General features: G+C 35.4%; 3 protein-coding genes across 3 annotated transcripts; 2 read left to right on the top strand and 1 right to left on the bottom strand.

Moving 5' to 3' along the window:
* The first annotated feature begins 603 nt into the window (after positions 1 to 603).
* On the top strand, positions 604 to 2543 carry LOC102618502 (E3 ubiquitin-protein ligase ATL42). The gene has a single exon (XM_006494263.4). It carries the CDS (start codon positions 1045 to 1047, stop codon positions 2329 to 2331), a length of 1287 nt encoding a protein of 428 aa, XP_006494326.1. The 5' UTR covers positions 604 to 1044; the 3' UTR covers positions 2332 to 2543.
* Positions 2544 to 4751: 2208 nt separating this feature from the next.
* LOC102618781 (protein phosphatase 2C and cyclic nucleotide-binding/kinase domain-containing protein) lies at positions 4752 to 14622 on the bottom strand. Its single transcript, XM_006494264.4, has 15 exons — positions 13189 to 14622; positions 11938 to 12069; positions 11584 to 11814; positions 11339 to 11464; positions 8397 to 8459; positions 8194 to 8276; positions 7657 to 7888; positions 7221 to 7537; positions 6949 to 7036; positions 6794 to 6860; positions 6386 to 6663; positions 6218 to 6283; positions 5952 to 6073; positions 5553 to 5709; positions 4752 to 5436 (listed from the first exon to the last, which is right to left on the bottom strand). Exons 1-15 carry the CDS (start codon positions 14227 to 14229, stop codon positions 5191 to 5193), a joined length of 3249 nt encoding a protein of 1082 aa, XP_006494327.1. The 5' UTR covers positions 14230 to 14622; the 3' UTR covers positions 4752 to 5190.
* A 7127-nt stretch (positions 14623 to 21749) lies between these two features.
* On the top strand, positions 21750 to 26245 carry LOC102607940 (probable lactoylglutathione lyase, chloroplastic). Its single transcript, XM_006475617.4, has 9 exons — positions 21750 to 22295; positions 22436 to 22643; positions 22751 to 22875; positions 23055 to 23119; positions 23280 to 23492; positions 23623 to 23670; positions 24569 to 24676; positions 24989 to 25129; positions 25942 to 26245. Exons 1-9 carry the CDS (start codon positions 22157 to 22159, stop codon positions 25981 to 25983), a joined length of 1089 nt encoding a protein of 362 aa, XP_006475680.1. The 5' UTR covers positions 21750 to 22156; the 3' UTR covers positions 25984 to 26245.
* The last annotated feature ends 1496 nt before the right edge of the window (positions 26246 to 27741 follow it).

The following is a 27741-nucleotide window of genomic DNA, read 5'->3' as shown; positions in this document are numbered from 1 at the left end:
CAGCCTTCTCAAGACTTAGGTCTTGAATTTAAGTCTCATATAGTGTGCATGTGTGTTTAATTAATAAATATAAAAATTGCTCGTGAGGAAACATCTTCACATTGAAATTCAGAAAATTGCAGCGTATATATTAACTTTTGTTACCATCCCATAAGATGGTTAAAAATATTAATAAAATCTGATGATGTGATAGTATTCAAATTGTTAAACCAGTCACAGTCTTTTAAGCTTACTATAGCTAACTAAGCATATGACTAAATAATATTAATAGCTGTGCAATTTGAGACCACCACTTGCCTACAAGCAGAAGCAAATCGTTTTTTCATTGGGCATTGACTTTTTTTGGTATTCTAAAAGCAACTGATACTGACTTTTGCTTGCAATACATGTATAATGACCTCAGTGATCTTGTCACAGCAACAAAAGGGAAGACCTAGAAAAATCTCTGTAAGAAAACATATGCATCAGATTTTAATAATTTAAAAAAACACGTGGCTAACTAGAAATTTACCACAGCAGAGGAAAACAAGGCTCCAGTAACTTTTTTTTTTTTTTAATGCACACCCTAAACTGAAAATGTCATTTTTTTTTTATAGATAAAATTATTGGTGGTGTCTCCGAATGAACAAAGCATCTAATCCTGTAACTAAAGGATATGTCAAATTCATCTTCATAACATGGTTCTTTTTCCTCCCAGAACAATGCTTACCAAGTCAGCTGCCAAATTTCTTTTATTAGTAATAAACAGCTCCCCATTATCATCATCACTGCTGAATTTCAAAGTTTAAAAATTTTGCGCTACATTATAAAAATGATTTATAAAGTGAAGACAGACAAACACAGCCTCAGAAGAAACCAAGAAAAACTGACAAAGCAGAAAAGGATACTATATTGTTTGATGACATATCAATAAGGCCATGCATAACCAGCCCATTTTCAAAGATTAGCCTTTAAAGATCTAATAAAGTTTTTGCATCAGAATTTCATACTTATCAGAATAAATGCTTGCCTGAGGACTCTTGAATCCTGCAGTTTCTGATTCTGATGAATCAATTGCGGTTTCTTTGTTTGCTTCTTTTGTTCATGCTCTTCCATGTTGAAGCTCAAAGCATTGCAGATGATTCTCCTTCACCAGATACTGTGTCAAATTTTAAACCAAGTCTAGCTGTTGTGATTGGAATCCTTTGTGTTATGTTTATACTAACATTTATTCTGCTTCTTTATGCAAAATTCTGTCACAGGGCATCCTCTCTTTTCGCCAATACACAAATTCATAATCCTGCATTAATTCGATCAACTTCTCGATTCTCTGGTATCGATAAGGCTGTGATCGAGTCCCTTCCTTTCTTTAGATTCTCGTCTCTTAAAGGGTCAAAGCAAGGCCTTGAATGTGCAGTCTGCCTTTCAAAATTTGAAGATACTGAAATCCTGAGGCTTCTGCCAAAGTGCAAGCATGCATTTCACATCAGCTGTATTGATCAGTGGCTGGAGAAACACTCAAGCTGCCCCCTCTGCAGGCTCAAAGTCAACGCGGAGGATCCAACAATCTTTGCATATTCAAATAGTATGCGGTTCATGTTCAACAATTCCGAGCGGAGAGAGGACTCAAACATAGAGCTGTTTATCCAGAGAGAGGAAGAGCATCGAGGGTCATCAAGATTCAGCATCGGAAGCAGCTTTCGAAAGAATAAAGAACCCAACAAGGAAGAAGAACTGTTGATTCAAGAAGAAGCTGTTGATGGGGATGATGATGAGAGGATCCTGCACAAGCACAATCACAAGATTATTGTTTCTGATGTTATTTTCAAGAACCGATGGAGCAGTGCGAGTTCTTCAGACTTGATGTTACTGAATTCAGAATTGATTAATGACATGTCAAGCAATAGATTCTCTAACCCAAATGATTTTGGTCAGTTCTCGACAAAAAGAGCAATCGAAAATAATGAGCAAATTCTGAAGATTAAGGAGGAGATGGAGATGAAAAGATTGTTTGAAAACAAGTTTAGTACAATCAGCAAAACTAGTCCTGGAGTTTTAGTACCAAACGTTCCTTCTTCATCAGGTTCCAACAAAATTATATCAAGTCTTAATACATCAAGAACCATTAATCCAACCACCGACAGAAAATCAATGTCAGAGATCACCGCTGTTTCAAGGTTTCAAGATTTGGGCATGAAGAACAGAATTAGAGAGTCGTCCATAGATGGAAATGAAAGAACAAGAAGGCTTTGGTTGCCGATTGCACGAAGAACAGTTCAATGGTTTGCAGATAGAGAGAGAAGATCTCGACAGCAGTCCCAGGACAGAACGCAGCCACCGTTAGATGTATAATTTTAATCTACAAGTATGTTGTTCATTAACATCATAGTCTCTTTTGTTCACATAATTAAGCAATACCATCAAATTCAGCAGGAAAATATACACATTTCATTTGATTATTTCAGATGATTGATGGTGTTTGTGCCAAAAATTAGATATGTATTTGTACATTACAGGAATATTGTATTGCGGTTGTGTTAGATATACCAAATGCGATCTTGTCAGCTAATCATGTAAAAGCTACATATATTTTTTTTTTTTTTTTGTCTTCACTTTATAAAGAAATTCCAATATCGTAAACAAAGAAACTTAGGCAAGAAGAAAGTGTTTGCCACCCTGGTCTTATTAATCAAGCATGTTCTTTATTTTCTGAAACAACTTCTTTAATGGGAAAGCCTATGAATCCGGTTGTGAGAATCTTAATTCTCATGCTATCAATTATAAGACGCTATATAAAATTGAAACAAGTTCAATTCCTTAAGCTAAAGCTCCTTCAAATATATGCCGGCCTTAGCTGCCCAGTGGTGATCCCATGCCGTCACGAGAGTGTGAGTTAGAGCACCCCCAATGGGCACTCATTTCTCTGTACAAAAGTTTGGATACAAAGTTGGTATCTCTTGGATGTCATATTTTTGAGTTAGCTGGGTTGCACTACGAATGTATGTATGTATGTATGTATGTATGTATGTATGTATGTATGTATCGAGACTCCTAGTAGAATTTAGATTATAATTCCTTAAAAAATATAGTTTTTATTAGACCCATTAGCATTAGCATTAGAACCCAGCAATATGAAGACCAATTAGGTATATAAAATATGCTGCCGTTCCTTGAATTTATTTTGATTTATTTTTGGTATTTTACTTTTGAATATCTCCAAATGGCAAATAAAGATTAATGCTGATGATGTAGGAGAAGAAGGCTGCTAATATGGTTTCTGATAAGAACTGCCAAAGTAACTTTCATTCACCAAATATTGAATTTAATTTTGAGGTTTAACTTTTTGTTGGAGCTGCAACATTTTTAAAACAATGAAGTTGTCATATAGCTTTGAGTCAATGAACATATATGATGTCTCCATGTCTCCATCCATGGTCATAGGAGAAAAATTATTGCATCACAGCTTTGATCTTTTTTTTTTTTTTTCCTTTTTCATGCAGTTGTAAGCCTGACATATCATAATCACAGATTTAACTAAAGTAACTGAGTCTGATTTGATTCTTTCTAGCCTGTTCATTGAACTGAGATTGATGTTCCCACTTTGTTTTCTTAAGTGTTTGGCCAGTCTGCGCTTTTGCCACTAGAGCTTATTTAATGATTTGTAGGTGGGCAAGAATTGACTGAACGATTAAATTTTAAAATTTTTATAAATGAAGTTGTTCATTCAATGAATTTTCTTGGAACTCGGATTCTCTCAATTTTTATTAAGGATAAAATTTGAGAAACAACCTACTATATTTATATGATTATGAAAACTTAAAAAGGTGGGGGATTTACAGCCAAAATACTCAAAAAAACTGAGGAACTAGAGCGTACATTGACCATAAGATGTTGCATAACAATCCAAAAATCTGTAAGAATTTACCAAATTACACTCATTTAACAAATTAAAGATTAGTAAGTGCATTTGGGTCCAAATTTGTACCAAAGAAACTACTTATTTGTTAGTTTCTCAGCTGTTAGCTGATTGTGTTTCATGCAAATCTTGCTGTTTCTGGAGGATTCTATGCTCAACTAATTTCTTGTGAATTTTTTGTTTGGCAAATTAACTCTCAGAGTCAGAAGGCCTATAAATACTACTTGTAGTCGCATACTTTTGGCTATCTTTTTACAGTTTTCTTTCAACTTATTTAGGAGTTAGGACGAGACATTTAGGCTGAGAAAGAGAAGTTATTGTGAATGGTGTATGTAAGTATTGGAGGGAATCAATCCGATTAGTATTTTTTTCCATAATTGTTTCTGTTTAATTTCCTCCAATATCTTATGTCCCCCCTTTACTTGTATGCGTATACACAAACTTTTGGGCTAAATGGGTGCAACCGAAGGTGATAATTGGAGGAAACAAAATAGAGTGGCATTTTTTTTTTTTTTCATTTTTCCAATGCTTTCTATTTGGTTTTCTCCAATATCTCATCTCCAGTCATCATCTACATTGAAATTGAAGCTAAATTTATCAGCTTTCTTCATGTCCTGTCTCTAGCCTTACTTTTCAAATTAATGCCACCAGTTAACAGAGTTCATTTCTTAATATGAAGATTGTGCTTACGCATTATTTATTTCCTCAGCTGCTTTATTATCTTCGATTTTCGCAGAAAGGCTATAATTTCCCTTCACTTGAACTCTAAACAAATATGTGAGCTGTCAAATAGACAATACTTGTAATTAATTTTTTAAAGAAAGATGCTACTTGCCAACTTTTTACATTATCAAAATGAAAATAAAAGTAGAAAGCTAGAATTACAAATTCAAAACATGAGGGAACCTGGTTCATTTACATATTTACGTATTTACATCACTTAAAAAATATAAAAACTGAAAAAAAACAAACTACTAATTTGGCTTCTCCAATGAATTAGTTAGATGGCTAATTACGAAACTGCACAATTACTCAAAAGAGGTAACCAACCCCCTTCGCATCATCAACTATGGCACAAAAACAAAATCATAGGATTATGAGCAAATGTAGGCCGTGGCTGCAACCTGCAATTCTATTTTTGTTTTCTCTATTGTTTACCTACTTCTACTTCGAAATGTGTGCTCTTCAAACTTCCAAATAAGCCAAGAGCCAGGCAGGGAAGAGACCGAGGAAAGAACTTCTGGGCAAGACGTAATAGCGTAACAGAACCAAAACTAAAGATACCAATCATACTCCTACCAGTCATCAAGCCATTCAGGAACATTGAGTTCTTCAACATCTCGAGGCGGAGAAGCTTGAAAAACAGGAGAATCCTCAAAATGACTATCCAGGTGTTGACTTATGCGAGACATTATCTCATGTGGAACAGGAGAAGTAGATTCAGCAATCCCTTTCCAATCAACATCTCTGAACCATGGGTGAGTTTTGACAGAAGTGGGACCTTGGCTACCAAGTCTTGTATTTTCATCAACTACGAGCAACTAAAAATGACCAAAAAAGAATGTCTATGTGATATATGATTATGTATAAGAAACGGTTTGCATTTTCTCCACATATATTAAGGGTAAAAGAGAACTAAATAATTATAATACACTACCTTTGTAAGGAGATCAACAGCTTCAGGGCTTAAATTCTGTGGAAGACTTAGCTGCCCTTTTGCAATCTTTGCAACAATATCTATTTCACTCTCTCTCCAAGATCCAAATGGCATTTCACCTTGTAACATGAAATAAATTAGGACTCCCAATGCCCACCTGCAAAGTGATTGCCCACGTTTAGGGTCACAGACGAATAAAAATTATAAAATATGAAAAATTAGGACTAAAACTAACACCATCTAAATTTTCAAGACCATTGTAGTGATGAACTACAATACAGAAAAAAGTAAGGCCTGGTAAGGCCTGGAATTCATCTCAAAATTCCAGTTGATAAACATCTACTATTCCACTTATGATGTTAAAAATGTTATAAACACAGACATGAGGGGCATTTTTACCAGTCAGCAGCGAGACCATGGCCTTTTCCCTGAACTATCTCTGGAGCTAAATAGTCTGCCATTCCACAAATTGTGAATGTTCTGTTGCCAGATAAGCCTTTCCCGAATCGAAAGTCTACTAACTACAATACAGCAAAACATAATTAATGAAGATCAAGCATAATCTGTACGGTTGACTTGGTGGGTGAGAGGACAAGGAAAATGTCAACATACAGTTGGTAGACATGATAACACTGAACAAGTTTCTACCAAAATGTGGAACGAACCTGTAAATGTCCACTTTTGTCCAACATTAGAACATCAGGAGACACACCTCTGTAGAGAACACCTCTCTGAAAACGAATTAGAGAAAAGACACAATTATATTAGAGAAGTGAAACACACTCATGAGCTCGAGAGGAGAAAATTGGTAAAACAAATTTTAGACAGCAGACCTTGTGTAAATCTTCTAATGCAGCAACAACCGAGGCAGCACAGAATCGTGCCGATTGTTCATCGAGTGGTGTATGAAGTATTGAAGCCAGAGGGCAAGCAAGATATGTGTTCAGTAGCAGGCCAGCATGCATACTGTCAGCACATGTGCATAAAATCTGAGGGACGCAAGCCGAGGGGCTGACACTCTTCATCAGATTCTTCTCCTTTAACACCTGGACTTCCTTTCCCAGGCATTTAACCTTCTGCTTTGAAAACCTTTTCAAGCTAAGAAAATTCTCTGACAACCACTCGCATTCACAAAACAATCATTTATCAGAATATATACTGTTCAAGAAGAACAAATGTATTTTCCCTTATTAACAAGCACAAAATCCTTGGGTTTTTTCCGTCCATACAACAAGACCAACCTGAGTCTCTCAAAAGTACAAGCCCAATCTCACTGCAGTCGGTAGAATATAAACACTTTCTCCATTCCTAAACAGAAAATCTCATCAGATAAGAAAAAGATCACTTTCAGTGTTAGATAAAATGTCTACACAACGAACAGAACAGCATTCATTACCATATCGGTGAGGCTAACTTTAGCAAGAGATGAGATATCAATACTTTTGGCAGGTTTCTTCGGAATATCAGAAGAATAGTCTTTTGAACTGGATGGTATGAATCAATAATGTCAGTATATGAAATAGTTTAGTTCAAAATAGATAACTAAATCACAAATATAATTCAAAATCGAGACCCCCATGGTTGTGGGAATAAAATTTAAAAAAAAGACTAAAAAAAGAAAAAAAGCAACACATGATGAGGTACTTCATAGAAGAAATTACAACATACTTTTGATCATCATGTGAGATCTTCGTCAAAGGACCAACAACTAAATCAAACTTCTCCTTTGTTAAAATAGCACAGACAACATCATCCACTGCAACTGCAGTTAAAGAACCCATATGTTCACCAAGTAATGTCCATTCACCAAAATAGCTACCTTCGCTCTTCTCTACAGAGAGCTCTTTACTACTCTGTGTACCATCATCCTCTACATGAAGATCTGATTTCAGACTGCACACATTTGCATTACTTAATAAGTCTGCATCAAAAGTAATTCTCACTTGTCCCCTCTGAATAATATACAATGCAGCAACGCCTTCATTCTGTGAATATATTGCAGATAAATATCAGGGGAAAAACATTGGGGGGGGGGGGTGGGCGCGGAGGAGAGGAAAGAAAGAAAACTAGGTAAATGAACAAATTTTCAAGACATCGAGTTTACCATATTAACTATTGTCTGCCCCGCTGAGAAGGAAACTTCAGAAAGAGTATCTGCGAGGTGACTCAGCTGTAAGATTGTCAACCTAGAGAGCAGATCCACTGATCGAAGCAACTTCAAAGATGACAAATTAGAAAACTCAGACATCAAAATTCCACGAAAATCTTCTCTTTTTAGCGCCCAAAGCATCCCATTAGTCACAGCACGCACAGAAGCCTGGAGTGGTTTATTATACCTTAAATATCAAATCACAAAGAAAGCCAGTGTGAGTATTTATATGCTACTGCAACAAAACCAGCAATCAGTGCTAATTTGGAGGGAACATTTAAACAAAATCGGTAGTCATTAGCACAAAAAGTGTGTATCAGTATCATATAAGATCTCCGGTTTTATGACCAGAATGCAACTCTGTATCAATAAATTCTAGGAAAACCAAAACAGCGAAATCATTTAATGCTAATAAAACTGTCTTCCTTTTAATGGAGGGGTATAGAAAAGGAAAATACTTAAGAAAGAAACAGGTAGAGAAGAGAAACTCACATAAGAGCCAGCTCCCCGAAAGACGATAATTTCTCAGCTGTATACCGCTGCAAAACTCGAGGTACCTCTCCATTCTTTTCTTCCTGCCATGACAGATTCAAGTTGAACACCAATCTCAAAGATCCTACTAAAACTAAAAATACATATGAACTCAGCAATAATACATAGAAAACACCACTCCAAGAACATTTATTAAAGGATACCTGGGTTGCCATAACCTCAAATTCTCCACTGCCAACAACATAAAAGCAGTCACCTTCTCCACCCTGCAAATAGCATTGAAAATTCTGCTGAGTTAATTCCAACAATAATAACAAATCTAAAAAGAAGCTAATCCGCAAAATTTCTCTTATTGAAGATGACGGGCAGAAACAGACACTTGTCATGGCACTCGATGAAACTGATAGTGAGCTAGAAGAAATGTCTTGACTCATCAGAATCGGATGAACACAGCCTTGTTGTAATATTGGCAACGGTTCTATAGTCCCAAGTGATAGAAATATGAAACTTGCAGGAAAATTTCTTGATGGAATCAGAGACAAAAAACAACTATAAAGGTGTTTGGGAAGTCTCATGATTTTTCACATCCTTTGTATGCTAGGCTAAATAAAAACCCTCCAGCTTGTGATCTCTTGCTTAAACCTTCCACATCCAAAGTTGTTGAAGCAGATGCGTCAAATTTGGGGTATGAAGGAATTCTTAAGCAAAAGATCGATGGCAATGAAACATTAGCTCTAATCACTTTTGAGTGTTTGGAACTAAACTTAGCATGCTACGGTTTAGCAAGAAATTATTTCAATCGTTCTTTGTGTTACTAAATTTCAAGATGATCTACTTAATCAGAAATTTATGACTATACTGTAAAAGCGAAAAAAACAATTCTTTTGAAGGATGTGAAAAATCTTGCCTCTAAGCAAATATTTGCTTAATGGCAGGCTTTATTATCTATTTTTTAATTTGAAATTGTATTTATAAAGGAAGAAAACAATTCTCTTCCTGCTTCCTAACCCGTGAGTTTTCGTATGGCTCCCAAGAAAACCACCACTAGAACAGAGTTAAGCAGGATAGTCCTCAACAAATACGCTGAAGGATCAATTCCCGTTTCATAATTCACTCAAGAACCTTAGGTCTCGCTTAGTCAAATTGACTACCAAAGAACTTGTGAAAATTGGAGGTCCTCTTTCCATGGCAGCTATTTTGGACTCATCTAGAGGCCAAAAATCTAGCCTAAACAAATAAATAAGAGAATTGAAAAAGCCCTTGATACATTTAGATCTAGCTCATAGGGCTCCAGCAAATCCAACCCTAATTACAGTCCATATGGCAGCCCAATGGCCTAGGATCCTTATGTAATGAGACCGGTTCGACTCCACCTATTTCAGGACACATGGTCTCTCTTTTGAGTGTTGGTGGAATAGTAGAATGAGAATTTCCTTTTACTATTTCCTTAATTTAAAGCATTTTGTTTGGTTGCTCCTGGTCAAAATAACTATTTGTCTTCTCACGCGTTATTTTCAATGTTTTTTTATGACTTTGCCATTGTCACTTTACGACTTTGTTTACTGCACCTTATATGTTAGTTATATATGTATATATATGTAATAATTTTCCAATAAGGGATCCCTTACTTTGCTAAAAGACAAGAAAATTACACTCTAATGCAGTGCATTTTATCCTGTAGTGTACTGAAATTTGTATTTTTCTATCTTTTATCCTGTCCCGTATCATATTAAACTAAGGGAAATTGCAATGACCCCGATGAATATTGTATATATTCTATCGCATCAATAAATGTCTTAACTAGTGATGAAAATTTCATCCTTAACAATATTGATTAGATATCAAGTCCGACTATCAAAAGACAATAACTTCAGCAATACATTGAGTGGTAAAAGGAGAAAAAGAAAAAGAAGAATGAATCCCCATCACAACGACCTACTGTGGCAACAACATCATCCTCTCTTAAACCTATTTGATAAAGTTCAGAAAGAATCTTTTTGTGAACCTAATGTGTGTGAACTAAAATCTGAAATTAGCCAAGTCAAGAAGAAGTTGATCGAGCTAAAGACTGAGGTATCTTGAGATACAATCAATAAAATCAGTAACAATAGCCAATATATAGAAAGACATTGAAGATAAAACGTGAAGTGACAAAAGTGGACTCTTTTGTCTCCCACTTAATTTGACTAGAATCAAGCAAACAAAATACTTTAAATAAAGTAAATAGTAAAAATAATTCTGTTTCTACCATTCTCTCTGACACCCAAAAGGGAGAGCGTGTGTCCTGGAGTAGGTGAAGTCAAACCAGTCTCTACATCACATAAGAGTCCTAGGCCATTAGGCTACAATATGAATGGTAATCAGGGTCGAATGTGGTAGAGCTAGACCCAAACTCATCAAAGGCTATTTCAATCCCATTCTTTATTTCTTATGGGGCCAGAATTTTTTCGTTTGCTTAGTAAGGTCTGATGTCATGGAGGGAGGGCATTCAATTTTCATAGGTTCTTTGGCAGTTAATTTGACGATTTTTGGGCAACTGGTGAGTATAGTCATACTTTGGCCACAAATGAATCTTGATTGCCCATAAAAGTACTGGGACAATTGGTCTCACAGGATTATGTCTAGGTACGTCACAAATCCAACCTGCTATAAATGTGGTAAGAAAGGACACTGTGGTAATTGCCATCACACCAAAGAGAAAATTTCGATTACAAAAGACGACCGCTATTTGCATGTGAAATTTACACCCAATTGAAACCCAAGTTATGCATTGTGAGCAAAAGCTTGATAATAGCTGTAAGCAGGCTGTTAGCTCAAAATGCTGATGCAAAGTAAGAGAAATAGGCCAAGATGGATCACTTGTATGGTGAAGTATCATGATTTTGAAGAACAAATTTCCTAAATGCCAAATGTTTTCTACTCAGAATAGCTTCATAACAAATTGTGCTAGTTTTTGTTCTCTCCAAGTCAATTATCTTCTAACCATTTGAAAGTTCATATCCCCTAATGCTGTCCAAACATGAATATTCGAAGTATCATACTGAATTACTGCTTTCATGCTAATACGTCTGAAGACAACTGGATTACGTATCATAGCAGAGCTCCACAAATTATTATTAAGTAAAATTGGAACAAAATATCAAACCTGTTTAACTACAATATCCCCTGCTTGAACCTCAACCCTTTGCATGCAATCCAATAAGACATGACACTGTGAATCAGTCAGTTTTCTGAAGAGGAAATGGTCATGAAGTGCCCGTTCAATGTGTGCCTGTAAGATATGAACATGGAATAGTTTAGAAACTTCAAAGCTAAATATACTTTCTACAACTCTTTTTCTTTCTATTTTATGATAAATACAAAAGCAAAAAAAAAAAATATATATCATACTTCTTCCTCCCAAGTTTTCCTGTGGGCTGAAGATGAAGGAACCCAAATTTGCCCATTCTCCAGTGAGTTTTCAATGGCTCGAAGACGTGCACGTGATAAATCATGCCTTATACGTTGATTCCTAGAGCTCCATCCAAAGGTTGAAGGAGACTCTGATCCTGTAACCTCTATAACTTGAGGAACAGGGGTTCGTAAAAAAACACCAGGAGGTATTGATTGATTAACGGCAGTCTAGGAGGAAAACAATTCAAGGAACAGCCGGTGGTGAAAGAAATAACCACACAAGACAAAATTAATTCTATAGCAATGAATAATTCAAAAAGAATAGAAAAAGAAAAAGAAGAAGACTCTTACATTTTTTAAGCCATTAATATGCACAACTATCACTGTGATATCATCTGTACGAGTTTCATACTGTAACCAAAGTCGATAAGATTCAGCCACAATTGCAGCACAAGCATCACGGGGATCTTTATATTTTGCAACCTGGAAAAACAGAACCAAATGAAGAACACTGATAAAAGGAGTAAGAGAATAAAGATGAGACCTGTTGTTCAGTAACTAATGTCACAATAGTGCTGAAATGAAGAGAGAGCCAACCGAAACCAAGCTCAGGAAAAAAATAAATAAAAAAATAAAAAGAAATAATATTAGAGTAAAAAAATGTACGATCAAGCCTAAAAATAGGAAAAAGAAAGTGTACATAATAAAAGTTAATAAAAGTAACTTATAAAATAAATCATAGACCAACATGTGATATGCGACCTAGATTAGATAGGTATCAAATAACTAATAATCTAACAAAGTCCATTTATTCCATTTTATATGACCCATTAGATGATGGGTCCTGACATCTTCCAAGATTCTAACATGACAAGCTCCCACGAATTAGTGAGCTTATAGCAAGCAGCTAGATGTGTACATATATGGTCATGTTATTGCTTTAGCTTCTATTTTTATGAGAATCTTTAGCTTTTTTAAATATATGAATATCAATCAAACTAAAGCTATTTCTGTGATGACCTGAAATCTTAATACCTCCTGTTCGCACTTTACTCAAAAGCATCTTGATAAAATTCTGTCATTTTTTTTTTTGGGGGGGAAAATAATTCTGTAAAAGTCTAATACGCTATAAATTACACCAGCATCATAGATAAGCAATTTAATTCAGTACATTAAGGTCTACTCTAACCCATTCTATTTTATAGAGTAAAGTGCGACACACTGAGCATTTTGCTTTTTAGTAATTTGTATAGATAATCCAACATATAGCATATTATTCATTTTTCCTATAATATACCATCCGTGTGTTTGCGACTCCAAATTTTCCAAAAACATGCTTCCACGGAAGCCACAGACTTCCCAAGCTCAAGTTCAAAGGGGATATTGTCCAAAGTCCTCAAAATAATAACATACTGTTTAACAAAAAGACCAAGTGATCACATAATTGTTCAAGGTAAAACATTTTAAGCCACAACAAGTTCAACATAACTGCATGAATAACCTAAACAGGGTATGATTACAGAGTTTCAAGAGCTAACAAATAAGTCCTCTCTCTGGATTTCACATGCATCTAACATTAATCAATTAAAAAAGATACCTTACCATGTCAACGACAGCTTGGCTTGAAAGAAACTCAAAAACTCCATCACTAGCTAGCACAAAGAAAGGATGATCATTGGTTAGCTCCCAAACAACAATCTCAGGATTGGCAACAACGCCAATTGTCTCTGCGATTGAGTCACCAATGCTCCTCGTAAATGCAGTCCCGGGATACATTCCATTTGGGACCCACAATCTAGGAGGATCACCATCATCACCCTCTTCAGTACCCCAGCACTGCACATCAGGATTCTTTAACCCCTCAATTTGGTCCAGAGTCAGCACTCTAGCTCCAGAAAGCTTCACTCTTTCCAGCTCATCCTCTCTAAAAGGTGTCTGATCTATAGACAAATCAACGGCCACGATTTCCTTCCCTCTTCTCTCGGCCAAAACAGCCCTCGAATCACCGGAATTCGCCACATAAATCGTCCTCCCGCGGACTAAAACGGTAACAGCAGTGGTCCCGCTCATGCTATCATCCAAAACATCTGCGTGCAACTGCGAATTCGTGGTTAAATACGAAGAGTGGCAAGCGTCAACGGCGTCCTCGTGGAACTTATTATTCCGAAGCAAATTCTCACACAATTTCCTCTTAACGAACTGTGAACACTGAGCTCCGAACTCCCCGTGTCCATCAAAGACTCCAAAAAAGTGATCATCTTGACTGGTTCCAAACGGCGTGTGAATACAGAAACTGTCCTGATTGGCCTTATCGAGCGCATCTGGATAGTAACCTCTTTGCGACAGGAACGAATATCTCAACTCGTACTTAGCCGACGGAACTTTAACGGTCCTCGAACCTTCTGGAGGAAGAAACTGGGACGAAACCCTAGAGAGTCTGGTGATACCGAGCTCCGGGTTCAGTTGGCTGATTTGGTCCCTTGTCTCGGCGTCTGGACCGTCTGACGACGATGATGCCGGAGAGAAAACGGCAATCTCGTTTGTCGTTCTTGATGTGGTTTGCTGAGGCTCTTTGATTCTAATTCTTGCATCTCTCGGCGTGCAAATCTCGCCTATGCATGCTCTCGAATACACACAACCCATCGCTCAGTCCAAACTAGAAATGTCGACCCAAGCAGGTTGTGAAATCATTACTCTCTGAATTAGAATCGCACGACTCACTTACTACAGTTCAAAGTTGTAACAGAGACTGCTGGAATGATCGAAGTTTTGAAATTGAATTCTCGATCTACTGTTTATACTAAACCGTTATACGAGGAAGAAGAAGATAAATAGAATAACACTATTAAACACTAATAAATTAATAATGATTTTTTAAAAATCAGAAAAGGAAAGAGGGAGACGTGGATAACTCGAAATGCGCGGAGATCGGGATCACAAGCTAGCAGAATGATACTGTGATGCACGGGGTGCGTAATGCGCGAACAGTGAGTGAGATGGGATGATTGTAGTAGAATCGTAGTTTGGAGAGTGACACGTTGTGGCTTTTGTTTTGTGGATCAGGATTCAGTCGTAGGCTTATAGCCTCTCAAGGAGAAGACGTAGACCACAGTCGCTGCATGTGTGCAAGGGTCACACTCACAGCTTTGGTTGCCGCTGCCCATCCCCACGCGCCTGCCTACTCGTGGACAATAGAAACTGTTCGAGCTTGCGGCCAAATGTCCGTTGTACTGCTACGCGTCTACGCTGATGTGTATAATTAGTTTAACCTCAATTTACCCCTAATAAATTGATAATTCTTAATTGGCCATAATTATATTGGAGACAGTCGTACAATCATATTTACCTCCTTTAATCGTTAGACCATGGTTATGATCATACCGCTACCGAAGTTGTTCTACTTTAAAGAAACTCTAATATAGCCCGAATCTTTTTTAATTTACCCTCGAGTTATTTAATTTATCTCGAAATTTATTAATTTTTTGTCAATTTTAATGATTAGAAGGACAAAATGCACATAATTAAATGTTATCAGTATATGCTTCAAGATTCTTCTAAGTTTGAGAAAGCCAGTAGAGCACCTCTTAAATAGTCTTAAAGTTTGTGAGGTTCTGATTAAGGATAGACAATAATTTGGGTCGAATCAAAATTATCAAGTCAGTTCAGTATATAATTTTTAAGAACTGAACTAAAATTAAACTAACTTGAAATAAATTTTTTTTTGATGATGTCCCTAACTAGAGAGAGCTTGACTTGATGGTTTGATTCATCCATTTCTTACGAAACTAAAATTACTATTGGATACTTTGTAGGGGACATGGAGATCAAATTGGTTAGAAAAGAGCAACACCTTTTAATATTTTACGTTTGAGTTAGGATGAGAATCTTAGATCAAATGAACTTGTGTAGAAAACTCTACCAATTGGGATTTTCGCTTCATAGATGTACATTATATTTCGGTTCGTTTCAATTATTCACGTATTTATATTTTTTATTTTCTTACAAAATTTAACAACTTTAGGATATGGTTTTACCTTCTATGTCCTCTTAAATCATCCCTCGTGGTACTATTTTAATATAAAACTGTGTTTTGGTTTTGTTTTGATTTTGCGAATTTAAATCGAGAACCAAATTGATTTTTTTTTAATTTTTATATTAAAATTATCAATTTTTTTTTTTGGAGAAAAAATAGGAACCACCGCCCACCCCTAATCATGATTGATAATTAAAGGTTTAACGACATTGAGAGCTCCAAGATTATTTCAAGTTTCAAGATAGTTTATGGGTAAAATGAAAATTGTCAATTTATAAAGGGACAAATTGAAAAACTAATACTTAGTTTTGCTTTTAACTTGAGAGGATCTTGCTGCTTATGCATTTGGGGAATTGGAATCATGTGCTAATTGGTGAATCATTTGGAAACTTTCTTTTTGATTGGAAATCGTTAGGGATTAGATGGTAACAAATCGAAATTAAGGTTTTTAAAAAGGTCATTTAATTTTTTTTTCCCTTAATTGCGCATTAGAACGATCAACAAATACCTAGTAAACTCTTTAACTTCATTTTTTTGGAGAGTGTAAAATAAGATTTTTTTTTTAAATTTTTTTAACATACTTATGTATATCGAATCAAAAATATTTTTTTATGATTACGTTTGAAGTAGCCTTTCAAGAAATGAATGTAACACGCCAATTTAATGAGATTTGGTATCGTAACCTTCCAAATAATTAAAGATTGAAACTTGTTAGCTCCTTGCTTCCATAGACAGCGTATCAACTTTTATTAGGACGTAGGAGTTGCGTGGCCAGCCGCCAGTGGCCAATGCCGGCGGAATATTTATGTAATAATTTTTTTATTAGTGTCAATAATCATTGTTTTAATTATTTTTATCTGTATACAAACAAAGTACAGCCAATCAGAAGAGGCTGAGAGCGCCACCCACGTTCACTAATTATCACTTTGACTTTGCAAAGCGGTCCCTCTCGCGAATCATGGTTCATGATCACGATCACGTCCTGAATGCACCACAAACGCTCTCAGCGGCTCTCACTAACACTAACCGTGACTGTAACTCAATCATGCGCTTTGAGTTTTTTTTTTTTTTTTTTTATTTTGTTATACACTTATTGTTACTGATATTACATCAGATATTATAATTATAATATTTATAATCATACTAAATAATTAAGACTACCATCATACATTAATCCATTAAAGTATTTATCTAAATATTTTAAACTCTCTCTAATATTTAAGGGGTGTCTGAATTGATAATTGAAAAAAAATTAAAATCAATCTCTATAATATTCTTATGGAGACTCGAACCTTTACACTCAACATTATAAGTGCAAGACTTCTCTTATTGAACCATCGATATCTTGCGTTTTGAGTTGAGTTGTACGAACTGATTGTTTGCTTTTTTATTTTAAATTCTAATTTTTAATTTAAGAATTAAGAAAACGAGTCCACGTCAATAAGCTTTGTCACGACTCGCGACTCGTCACGCTTCGCTTCATTAATAAAATATGGCCCGTACCCAACTACTATGAAACACTCTCCTCGTTCATGCTTTCTTGTTTTTTTTTTTTTTTTGGGTAATGATTTTAAGTTTTAAAATATCATAACATTTATTAATTTGATCATAAAATGATGTAATAAAAAATTATTTTAGGCGTCGTAAAGCAAAAGTCTCATGCGTGCGTGCTTACTCTTTTGTTTAATGAACATTTTTTAAAGAGTATGCATGCGTAAGATTTGACATTTGTTAAGGCGTAAAAGACAAAAATAGGGCACAGTACAACTATTGCACAACAGCGGACGGAATCCCGTGACATAATGAAAAAACGAACGAAATTGTTAGCCCCGAAGACTTTCTTTTTTTAAAAAAAAATTAACGAACAGATTGCTCTTTTCTTAAGATATCCAAGCAGTCACTTTCCCTAATAACAAAAAGCAGAAATCAAAATTTTTGCATTTCTTAAGATATCCAACCATTCAAGAAAAAGTCGACATGCTCTCATTTTCACTCCCTCTCGAACATGATCATTCCGTAGCCTTACTTGAGTCTATCTATGGGGGGTTTTTTTTTTTTTTTTAAATGGGGTTTTGAAGTCTTTAGGTTTGGATTTTGAAGTCCTTAAAGAAATGTTGCTTATTTAAAAAAAAAGAAAAAAAGAAAATGACGTCAACCATTCATCATTTTTGAAAACATTTTGTATCCGCATTTAAATCTGATTACTCACTAGTTGCTACAAAGTTTGTGTTTTTTTTGTATTAAATAAATAAAAAATGATAAGCAGATATAATTACGACATAGGGTTATTTTTAAGGACCTCCCTTGAGGTTTGGTGTATTAATAGTTTGATAGAAAATATTCACGTAATTACAAAGACTTCCCCTGACATTTGTATCATGTTAAGTGGACTGTTAGTTGACTATTGAAAATCCAAAAATACCCTTCCTGCCAAAATATTTCATGAACTGATGGGTAATTCGTGCCAAAATCACAAATTACTTAAGAAGATGAAAATATCCATTGGATAAAAAAAATGAAATTGCTTAATAAAAAAATTGACATTGCATAAAATAAAAAAATTAAAATAATGTGTGGCGGCATAGCTGCATCCTGCATGCATATTATTATTGTGATTTTTTTTATTACAAACTACTTCATAACTAATATATGCCACAAGAGCAGAGCTATTAACAAAAAATGATTTTCATATTTTAAACTTGATAGTACAGTCGTTGGCACCGACCATAAAACCCTTCTGATATCAATCTTTGCTCCATCCATATTTAAACCCAGATCAAGTAAATATTAAATTGGATTTCAGGTCTTGAAAATCCCACTCTATAATTGATATCTTCGAGTTTTGTTGGTGCCTCAAACCTGGATCTAGAGCATCATCTCTGTCATACTCGGAACACCTAAACCAGAGAGAAACAACATCCAGCACCATTTTCATTAATTAAAACAGACTTTCATTAATTAAAACAGACCCATTTTCATTTTTAATCAATAAAATAACAACAATATCTTGTAAGCCACTGATTCAAGCATGTAGGCTGTGTTTTCGAAGACTGACCTCTTCTTGCGATCTAATTCCAGTCACGATAGACGCTAGATGCCGGTAATACTCGCTTCTTGGAAGCTCTGGACCACCGCACGACGTCATCTTGTACAGTAGATGAAAATAAATCAATGATTTCAGAAATTATTTGTGAGTTGCAGACGCTTCTTCTCCATGGATGAAAATGACGGTGGGTTTTGTTTAAGTGTAAGCTGTGTTTACGAGGAGAAGTACACTTTGTGAAAAAAATCATTTTCTTTCATCTACTGGATAATGACTTTGGACTGGGTAATGGTGTGTTTAAGTCTCCATTTCACGGACATTGAAGCATATTTTGCTTGAATTTTGATTTTGTTTAAATTTCAAGTTTACTTTTACTTATTTACCCTTTTACACTGACGCTTACCTATTTTTATACTAACGTTAGGTAGAGATGGCAAAATTCCGAGTCGGGTCCAGGTATTGCCATGACCGGACTTTGTCCGGATGTAACTGGTCCGGGTCTGGGTTCGGGCCGGGTTTTAATTTGGGTACCCGAATTTTATATTTTTTAATATTTTATGTGTATATATTTTTTATATTTTGGTAATTTTATAAGTTTTAAATTTATTTCAATAAAATTTGACATGAAAATATAAACTTTAAGTGTTTAAAATTATATATATATATAATAAATGAGTCAAATAGATATAAAATATTTAAAATAATATATATTTTATAATTTTTTTAATAAAATTTGGGTTTCGAATTTATCAAGTGATGTCCAAGACCGACCCGGCTTCATACCCGGGTCCGCAACGCCCGAGTACGGTCCGGGTTCGGACCGGACAAGTATTTTTGCCATCTCTAACGTTAGGGGAGGTCTTTGTAATTACATGAATATTGTCTATCAGATTATTAATACACCAAACCTCAGGGGAGGACCCTAAAAATAACCCTTACGACAGAGGGCTGATTGAATCAAAGACAAAACGACGTTGTTTTACTCCTATTTTATTTTATTTTTTTAAAACAAAATAATGTCTCATTCTATCACTTTTATGTTAGTGATATGTCTCTTTCGCTCGTCAATTCTCCTACATAAAGTGAGTTATCAGCAGCCCAAACCGATAAATTTTTTTTTACAACAGTTTCGTATATTGTCTTTTGCAATATTATAACAATATGGAAAGAAAGAAAAAGGAAAGCGTAAAATCATTGGTCACTTTCAAGATTCGACGTTGGTATTTCATTTTCTATTTTCTTATTACAATTAACATTCCTACAAAATTGACAACAGCAAAAACCCCAATTACATTCATATCCTCGTAATTCAAGTGAGCGAAACGCGCCAATACGGCTGGCGTAGCTTTTGGCCACACCACATACTTTTTCAGGGGCGATTGCAAATGCAGATACGCGCCAAATGCATTGTGCGCGATTTGTCAAAAGTCACATCAGCTTTAAAATAAGCCCACAACCACACCGCCTACTTTATGGCACCGCCGCTCAGCCTACTCGCCGCCATGCATGTAGTGTACGTCTAAGCTGTCAGTCACTAATTGGCTAATCAGAGACCTGTTGGGAAAAGTTAAAAATAACACCGGACGAGGGCCCCCACGTTTAGACACATTTTCTCTTGCGAGCACGAGAAAGGTTTCCTCGTGAAAAAATATTGAGCCTCTGATGCGAAGTCGTGCGTTTCTCCGTTGTCCAATATCGCACGAACGGACCAATTGTTAGTGGTTGCACCTACACATATTAATAGTGAATCAAACACTAGTAGTAATTCAAGCTTAGAATTAGAATAAGACAGAGAATTAGAAATAGATATTAATGTTCTAGAAACTTACACTTCATTTTTTTGATAAAAATTGTGCAAAATTATAATAAAAATTTTCAAACCGGTTAACTAGTGTTTGTAGTGACTCACTATTTATAAATAGTAGCTGACTACTATTTTTAGTGATGACTCACTATCGGTAAGAAAAGATAAAATAAAAAATATGTTTTTACAAATTTTGACGTTCTCTACTGCGGACTAATTATCCATGTATAGTCCTTTTTTCGCAGGTGCAAACAGTGATGGTTAAGTCTTAATCTAAAATACCTGAAGGCCTTGAAAACGACAAAAAAAAGTTACAAGGCATGATAGTGTTAGATGAAAAATTATATTAATTTTTGGCTTTATACTATAATTTTATGATAATTTTATTATCATTGTTTCAATTCTTCGGTTCACATATTAACATACTTTGCTTAAATTATCTGACAATAACTAGAACTGGGACAGCATGCACTTATTATGGGCTCAAAACACGCTGGCTGCTTTTTGTGGCCAATTTTGAAATTGGGCTTGTAGTAATAGGAGATACTGCTAACAAATGGATCTCGGTGTCTGGGCTGAATGCTTAATGCCCTAATGCATTCATGTAAAGTGAGTTTTGTCTCTTCTCTTTGTCTTTGCAACATAAATATCTCTGTCTGGATACTAACTAAAAGATTCTTAACTTATAAGAGAATGATAATTTTAGATCCTATTAAATCTGCTCTTTCGAATACATACACCATGCAATGATGCATTAAGTTATTAACAACATAAATAGAAAATCATAGTCTTTTTCATTTGTGTAAATTAAGTTTGTGTCTCTCTTTTCCTTTTCCTTTTTCCATATTTTATCGGTTGGATTCGCGGCAAAGAATTTATTGCTTTTGATTTTGCAGTATAAACCGACGGAATATATCTTTATCTAACTACGGATAGATTCTTAACTTATAAATTAATTTTTTTATGGTATTAGCAGTTTTATGTTTTGTAACATATGGTCAAACTTTGATCTGTATTCAAGAGAAGAAACAGATAAAAAAATAAAAAAGAAGGGTCAACTGTTTACTATATCTGATGATTGATTTCTCACTCATATTGGCCCAACAGAAAAAGGGCCTGCCAAGAAAATAAAGTCACGCACACCCTTCATTTAGCTAAGGTAGTTACATTTAGGAGCTTCGGGGGTGTATTTAGATTTTTATATCAAACAAGATTTGCGGGCTGTGGAGATAAACATAACTCGGAAACCGAACGCTGCTCTCGTAGTTTCGTTCGTTACTGGATGGTGGAGACCGGAGAGAGAATGGATGTCAGCGTCCGGTGGGGTTCTCGCGAAACTCGTCCTTCCAATTGTACGGTTCCTCGAATAAAAAATTATTAAAAAAACAAACTCGAGAGTCGGTTCGGTTCAAATCGCATCAGCTGAGTTGACACACACAACAGATTTCGCTTTATTCTCAGGAATTTCACAGTCCGAATAAAGACAAAATTAAAATCAATCAATAATAAAAAAACTTATCTCATGTTCTTCGACCTCACTCTCTAAGAGCCCACTAATCAGTAAATCAATCTTCTCTGCTGTGAAGTTTTAACCTCTTTCTTTGACGACTGCACAGCATCAGAAGCTGAGGGAGTGAGTGCAGTGAGCTGAGTGAAGGCGAGCGAGAATCAATAAGTAAAACAATAGGAGATGGTAAGGATAATATCAATGGCGTCCTCAATTCGGCCTTCACTTTCCACCTTCAGATTCTCTTCCTCCTCCCGTTTTGGACTCCCTCTCTCCTCCTTTACTCCTTCACGCAACCTCGTTTTCTCTCCCCTTGCCAGCGGTATCAGATTTCTCTACGTATTGGCTTTTATTTTCTCAATTATGTTTTTTTTTTTTATAATTTTGTTAGTTTCGTCAGCTGAACTGAGGGCCAGAATCGTGTTTATATTTGAATTTAATTGTTATTTATTTATTACTCAGCTGTCCCGCAGTCGCAATTATTCGGTCTGAGAGCTGCTAAGCCCTTGAGAGGAGATGTGAACAGCACAGGGGTGGCGTCGTCGGCTGGGAATGCAGCGCAGGCAAGCACGAGTGCTGCTCATGAAAGTGCCCTGGAATGGGTCAAGAAAGACAAAAGAAGAATGCTTCATGTTGTTTATCGTGTTGGAGATTTGGACAGGACGATTAAGTGTGTATATGTTTTGCTTTTTTCACCTTATAAAACCAGCTCTTTTTCTTTTTTCTTTTTTTTTCTTTCTTTCCGTTAATAGTTGTATTTCCTGCTGGTGATGGCAGATTCTACACTGAGTGCCTCGGGATGAAGTTGCTCCGTAAACGTGACATACCAGAGGAGAAATATACAAATGCGTTTCTTGGATACGGACCAGAAGATTCTCACTTTGTTATTGAACTCACTTACAGTAAGCTATCTGACTGGCGCTTTACTTTTGTAACCCCTTTGCTAAACTCTGAAGCGACTGAATTTGAAATGAATCTTTGTAAGAATACCGGATGATTAAAAGAATCAGCACAAATGAACTCAATAGTAGATAACTACGCGATCATTGTGTCTACTAAATTGATTAAATGATGCTTCCAGATTATGGAGTTGACAAGTATGATATCGGAACTGGATTTGGCCATTTCGGTATTGCTGTGGATGATGTAAGTTACTATTTTTTCCTCCCATTTTATATATATTCCTCTTTGAGGCTTGTATTTGTAAGCTTCTTAGTTCTATGCCACATTTTTTGCCTTTGGTTCTTGGGCTGTACGGTGGTTGTTGACACTTACAATGCCAAAACTTGAATCATCTTCTGACTAGGTTGCCAAGACTGTTGAACTCATAAAGGCTAAAGGAGGAAAAGTAACCCGAGAACCTGGTCCTGTCAAAGGTGGCAATACTGTGATTGCATTTATTGAAGATCCTGATGGTTACAAATTTGAACTGTTGGAAAGAGGGCCTACCCCTGAGCCCTTGTGTCAAGTAATGCTTCGTGTTGGCGATCTTGATCGCTCCATAAATTTTTATGAGAAGGTTAGTGTTGTAATGTGAAGGTTTGGGCGTTGATAATCTGTTAGATTCACAGTTTTTGTGATCATATGAAATTTTCTTTTGTTTACTATGTTTGAAGTATAGTTCTTAGTATATCACTTCTGTCTTTCAGGCCTTTGGCATGGAGCTTCTTCGCAAAAGAGATAATCCAGAATACAAGGTACTTTGACATTGTTCCTTATTTCAGCCACTACATTTCATAGGTCAAATTGTTATGTTTTTTCAGTAATGAGATTCTTACACCACAAGAGAGTCTGTTTGCTGTATTTTTGGGAAATGGGCGATCCTTTGTATGATTCTTGAACATGAAGCTTCAGTTTCAAAATATAGGGTCACAGCATGGGAGAGAAGAGCTGTCTGGTCTAATGAAAAAATGATTATGCAGCAAATGGGATCTAGAAAAGTTAATTTGTTTTTATTGTCAAGTAAGCTAAAATCAATTGTCAATACCTGTTCTCTCAAAAGTGTTTTTTTGGGGGGGGGGACTGTAAAAAATTATCTGTTCTTCCTCACATTGCCCCTTCACATTCTTCCTTGAGCTTTTCTCTTAGAAGAATATTAATTAGCAAGTTTGTTGGCTGTATTTTAGGGAATGGGCGATCCTTTGTATGATTCTTGAACATGAAGCTTCAGTTTCAAAATATAGGGTCACAGCATGGGATAGAAGAGCTCTCTTGTCTAACAAAAAAATGATTATGCAGCAAATGGGATCTAGAAAAGTTAATTTGTTTTTGTTATCAAGCAAGCCAAAATCAATTGTGGATGCACGTTCCCTCAAAAGTTAAAAGGAGGGGGGAAAAAAAAGTCCATAAACAATTATCTGTTCTTCCTTGTATTGCCCTTCATATTCTTCTTTGAACTGTTTTCTCAAGGATAATATTAATTAGCAAGTTTATTCTCACCAAGTTATTATTTGCAGTATGGATATATTTTAGCCCCTTTTTCCCTTTCAATATCTTTTAATCGATTTAAATCTGTTCCATGTAACAAGTGCCTAATTGTAATCATCGCATAGGTGCATCTTTCCCTTTGCTGATGTTATTGTCGTGTCTTTTCAGTATACAATAGCCATGATGGGATATGGTCCCGAAGACAAAAATGTTGTGCTTGAGTTGACTTACAACTATGGAGTCACTGATTATGATAAAGGAAATGCTTATGCTCAGGTAGAATAACTTCTCTCTTTGTTTTTATTTTTTTCTCTTTTTCACTCTCCTCCTCAAGCATGTTGGGCAGAATGTTTTGCATTTATTGACATGCAAGATATTGAATTTTACCTCAAATTTTGTCTTTTAATTTTATCTTTATATTCTACGCTTTTGTTGCATAATTAGTTTTTATGCTCACTATTTTTACCTTATTGGCTGTAATTTTGCTCATCATGTTAATATATCATGATGAACAAATTATGTTGAACAAATTGGAGAAATCTATCTTACTGGACAATTTGGATACTAAATTCATTGTTCTTATGGCAGATTGCAATAGGCACAGATGATGTTTATAAAACTGCAGAGGCAATTAAACTTTTTGGTGGGAAAGTTACACGGGAACCTGGCCCATTACCTGGTATCAACACCAAGATTACTGCATGCTTGGATCCTGACGGTTGGAAAACGGTATGCAATCTAAAGATCTAATGCCTTTATGCTCGTGCCTAGTCAACTTTTTTGGTGGTTGCACTTATGTCCTTGCTAGAAATTTTTGAGACCAGTGCAGTCTGAAATAATAATCTTATAAGCCCTTAAGGAGCACGAATTAATAGACGTACTGTTTATGCAGGAATTGGCACTATTTCTTGTTATTTTATTTTTAATTATTTTTTGAGTTTTTGCCTCAAATATGAAATGGAATACGATAGGATTACCTCTGAGACATGGTTGTGTAACAACCTTTGTGGATCTTGTTAACAGTTATAGGCCAAGACTAATTAAAAAATAGTTCAGCATTCAGTTATTAGGATCTGCAGCACAGATTTTGCACCTGTATGAAATGGGGGAAGACAGAGAAACTGTGACTCATGCTCTCATATAAAACAAGGCAAATGTTGCTGCTGACTTGTTAGCAAACAAGGGATTGGTGCAACCTAGTTTGTTTTGGCCGTCCTCAATTATGGATGTGCAAAATGCTCATCATTGGGCTATTCCAAACCATCAATTTGCTTAGCTTAGTTTATTTTGTTTGATGGAAGTCATTTGCCTAGCCTGGGTTGTTGTTCTTTGACAAGTTGAGAACCAGTGTGTCATATCATACAGGATTTAATATGCAAGCAGTGACTGTACATGCACTCAACTTACTATCTAAGTGTATATTTATACTACTGGATTTGTTAATGAGAATTATAAAGCAGCTTCTTTCCTTCTTTTCTAAAAGAAAACCTAGTATTACTTTTGTGAGATTCATTTGCTTTGGTACTTGATTTATTTTGCAGGTTTTTGTTGATAATGTTGATTTTCTCAAGGAGTTGGAATGAGTATTGAGCATCATCTTACCCAGCTTATACCACTGAATTCTGAATCTGGGCTAAGAAGATTCCTGGAAGAAGTTCCAACTGAGTGTGTATCGAATCCCATTTTGTTAATATTGCTATAGTATAGTTCTCCCTGATAATCGCAATAAAATGTACTTGCTGTTGGCTTTGGGTGCAGTGAGAAGGAAGTTTGAGAAATTGATTTGCCTGTTCGTATATTCATTCTTCTCTATTGTTTCAATGGGAAATCTTATTCACAATCGTACTAGCTTGTGTTTCCTGTTTGAAGGAGCTGATTGTTGTTAACATACTTAGTTACATACAGAACAATACCCAAAAAATGTGTTTTATACTGGAAAATCGTTTTCAAATTCTTCTGGGTTCTATCTCCCTCCGGAATTCATCAATCATCATCAGAGCGTTGCCGGCGAATGTGTTCTTCAAAACTTTTTGTGTTGTTTTTTTCCCCCTTTCCGTACTAAGCTTAAAGTTCCATTTCCATTTGAGACTGAGGTGAAGTGACTAATAATCCTTAATTACTATGAGATTGGAGCACTAATTACCAAGTAAAAAGGGGATTAAATTGGCCAGATATGGATGTGAATTTACGTGTATTTGCCTCGGCAATACTCAGAAATACCCCTTGTTTAAAAAATGATCGGAACATGCTTTCCTGTGATCACTAAAATGCCCTTCAATTGAAATTTGAAAGAGTTTAGCTTTTGACACCCCTCAAATTTGGGATCCCCTATCTTACATGCATGTAAGATACATGCCTCTCACATGAATAGTGTATATGTGGGACCCACACACTATTCATGTGAGAGGCATGTATCTTACATGCATGTAAGATATAGTTTGCCCTCAAATTTGCTTATAAAACCCCTCTGTTAAAGGTACCAATCTACAAAAATTAAAAAGTTTAATAAATCTAATAACACCATTATAATTCTAAACTTGCCCTTTATATAAATTCCTTTCTGAAACTCTACACTTTTTCCATAACTAATTGCTAGAAAGATAAAAAAGATGTAAAGCTAGGATAGTAGTTAAAGGTTATACACAAGGATCAGGATCCTCTCTTGATTTAATTTTTATCTAATCAAATCATATTAACATGATTGGTGGTTAATAAATTAAAAAGAAAAAATAGTTAAATCCTAATTATATACTAACATTAAAATACAGGTGGCATAAGACAAAAACCTGGATTGTTCAGATCAGAAGAGAATCTTAATCTTATACACAAAAACCTGAGATAGGATATGTCAATATTTATTCCTCAATGGCTAAATTTGTATATGTAAGATTTCTTACGACTTTATACACATCATGTATTGTCAAATATATAATGGAGACTGCATATAAAGCTTGCAGTACGGCAATTACATATGCCATATGGATCAAATGTTTCATTGAAGAACTAAAACTTGATTTACCAAATAAATCAATTATTCAATTAATGTACTTTGTGATAATAAGTCTATTATCTCTCTAATTAAAAGTGGAGCAAATAGTTCCAAAAGGAAAACACATTAATATTAGTTGTTACTATATATAAGATAGAGTGGAGCGAGGAGAATAAAAGTAGACTATATTTCTTTATAAGATATGATAGTTGATCCTTTGACCAAGGGGTTGAACTTGAATAACTTTAGCAAACGTGTATGTGCAACTTGGCTCTAGTATCACTATTGGTCCCTGTAAAAGTAATCATGAGAGAATTGTTGTTAGATTTAAAATCACTTTTAACTAAGAGTC

This window comes from Citrus sinensis, chromosome 1 (genome assembly GCF_022201045.2).
Source record: "Citrus sinensis cultivar Valencia sweet orange chromosome 1, DVS_A1.0, whole genome shotgun sequence".
In the NCBI taxonomy this organism is placed as follows: Eukaryota; Viridiplantae; Streptophyta; class Magnoliopsida; order Sapindales; family Rutaceae; genus Citrus; species Citrus sinensis.
Note: the sequence above shows the minus strand (reverse complement) of the source record. Positions and strands in the feature narration are given on the sequence as shown.

Coding starts and splice junctions, on each gene's coding strand:
- LOC102618502 (XM_006494263.4), top strand. CDS start 1,045: ATGAATCAATTGCGGTTTCTTTGTTTGCTTCTTTTGTTCATGCTCTTC.
- LOC102607940 (XM_006475617.4), top strand. CDS start 22,157: ATGGTAAGGATAATATCAATGGCGTCCTCAATTCGGCCTTCACTTTCC. Junction 22,296..22,435: donor TTTCTCTCCCCTTGCCAGCG/GTATCAGATTTC, acceptor TTTATTACTCAG/CTGTCCCGCAGTCGCAATTA. Junction 25,130..25,941: donor ATCCTGACGGTTGGAAAACG/GTATGCAATCTA, acceptor TTTATTTTGCAG/GTTTTTGTTGATAATGTTGA.
- LOC102618781 (XM_006494264.4), bottom strand. CDS start 14,229: ATGGGTTGTGTGTATTCGAGAGCATGCATAGGCGAGATTTGCACGCCG. Junction 8,460..11,338: donor GGGATATTGTAGTTAAACAG/GTTTGATATTTT, acceptor TGCTATTTGCAG/GGTGGAGAAGGTGACTGCTT. Junction 6,664..6,793: donor TGTACTTTTGAGAGACTCAG/GTTGGTCTTGTT, acceptor AGTGGTTGTCAG/AGAATTTTCTTAGCTTGAAA.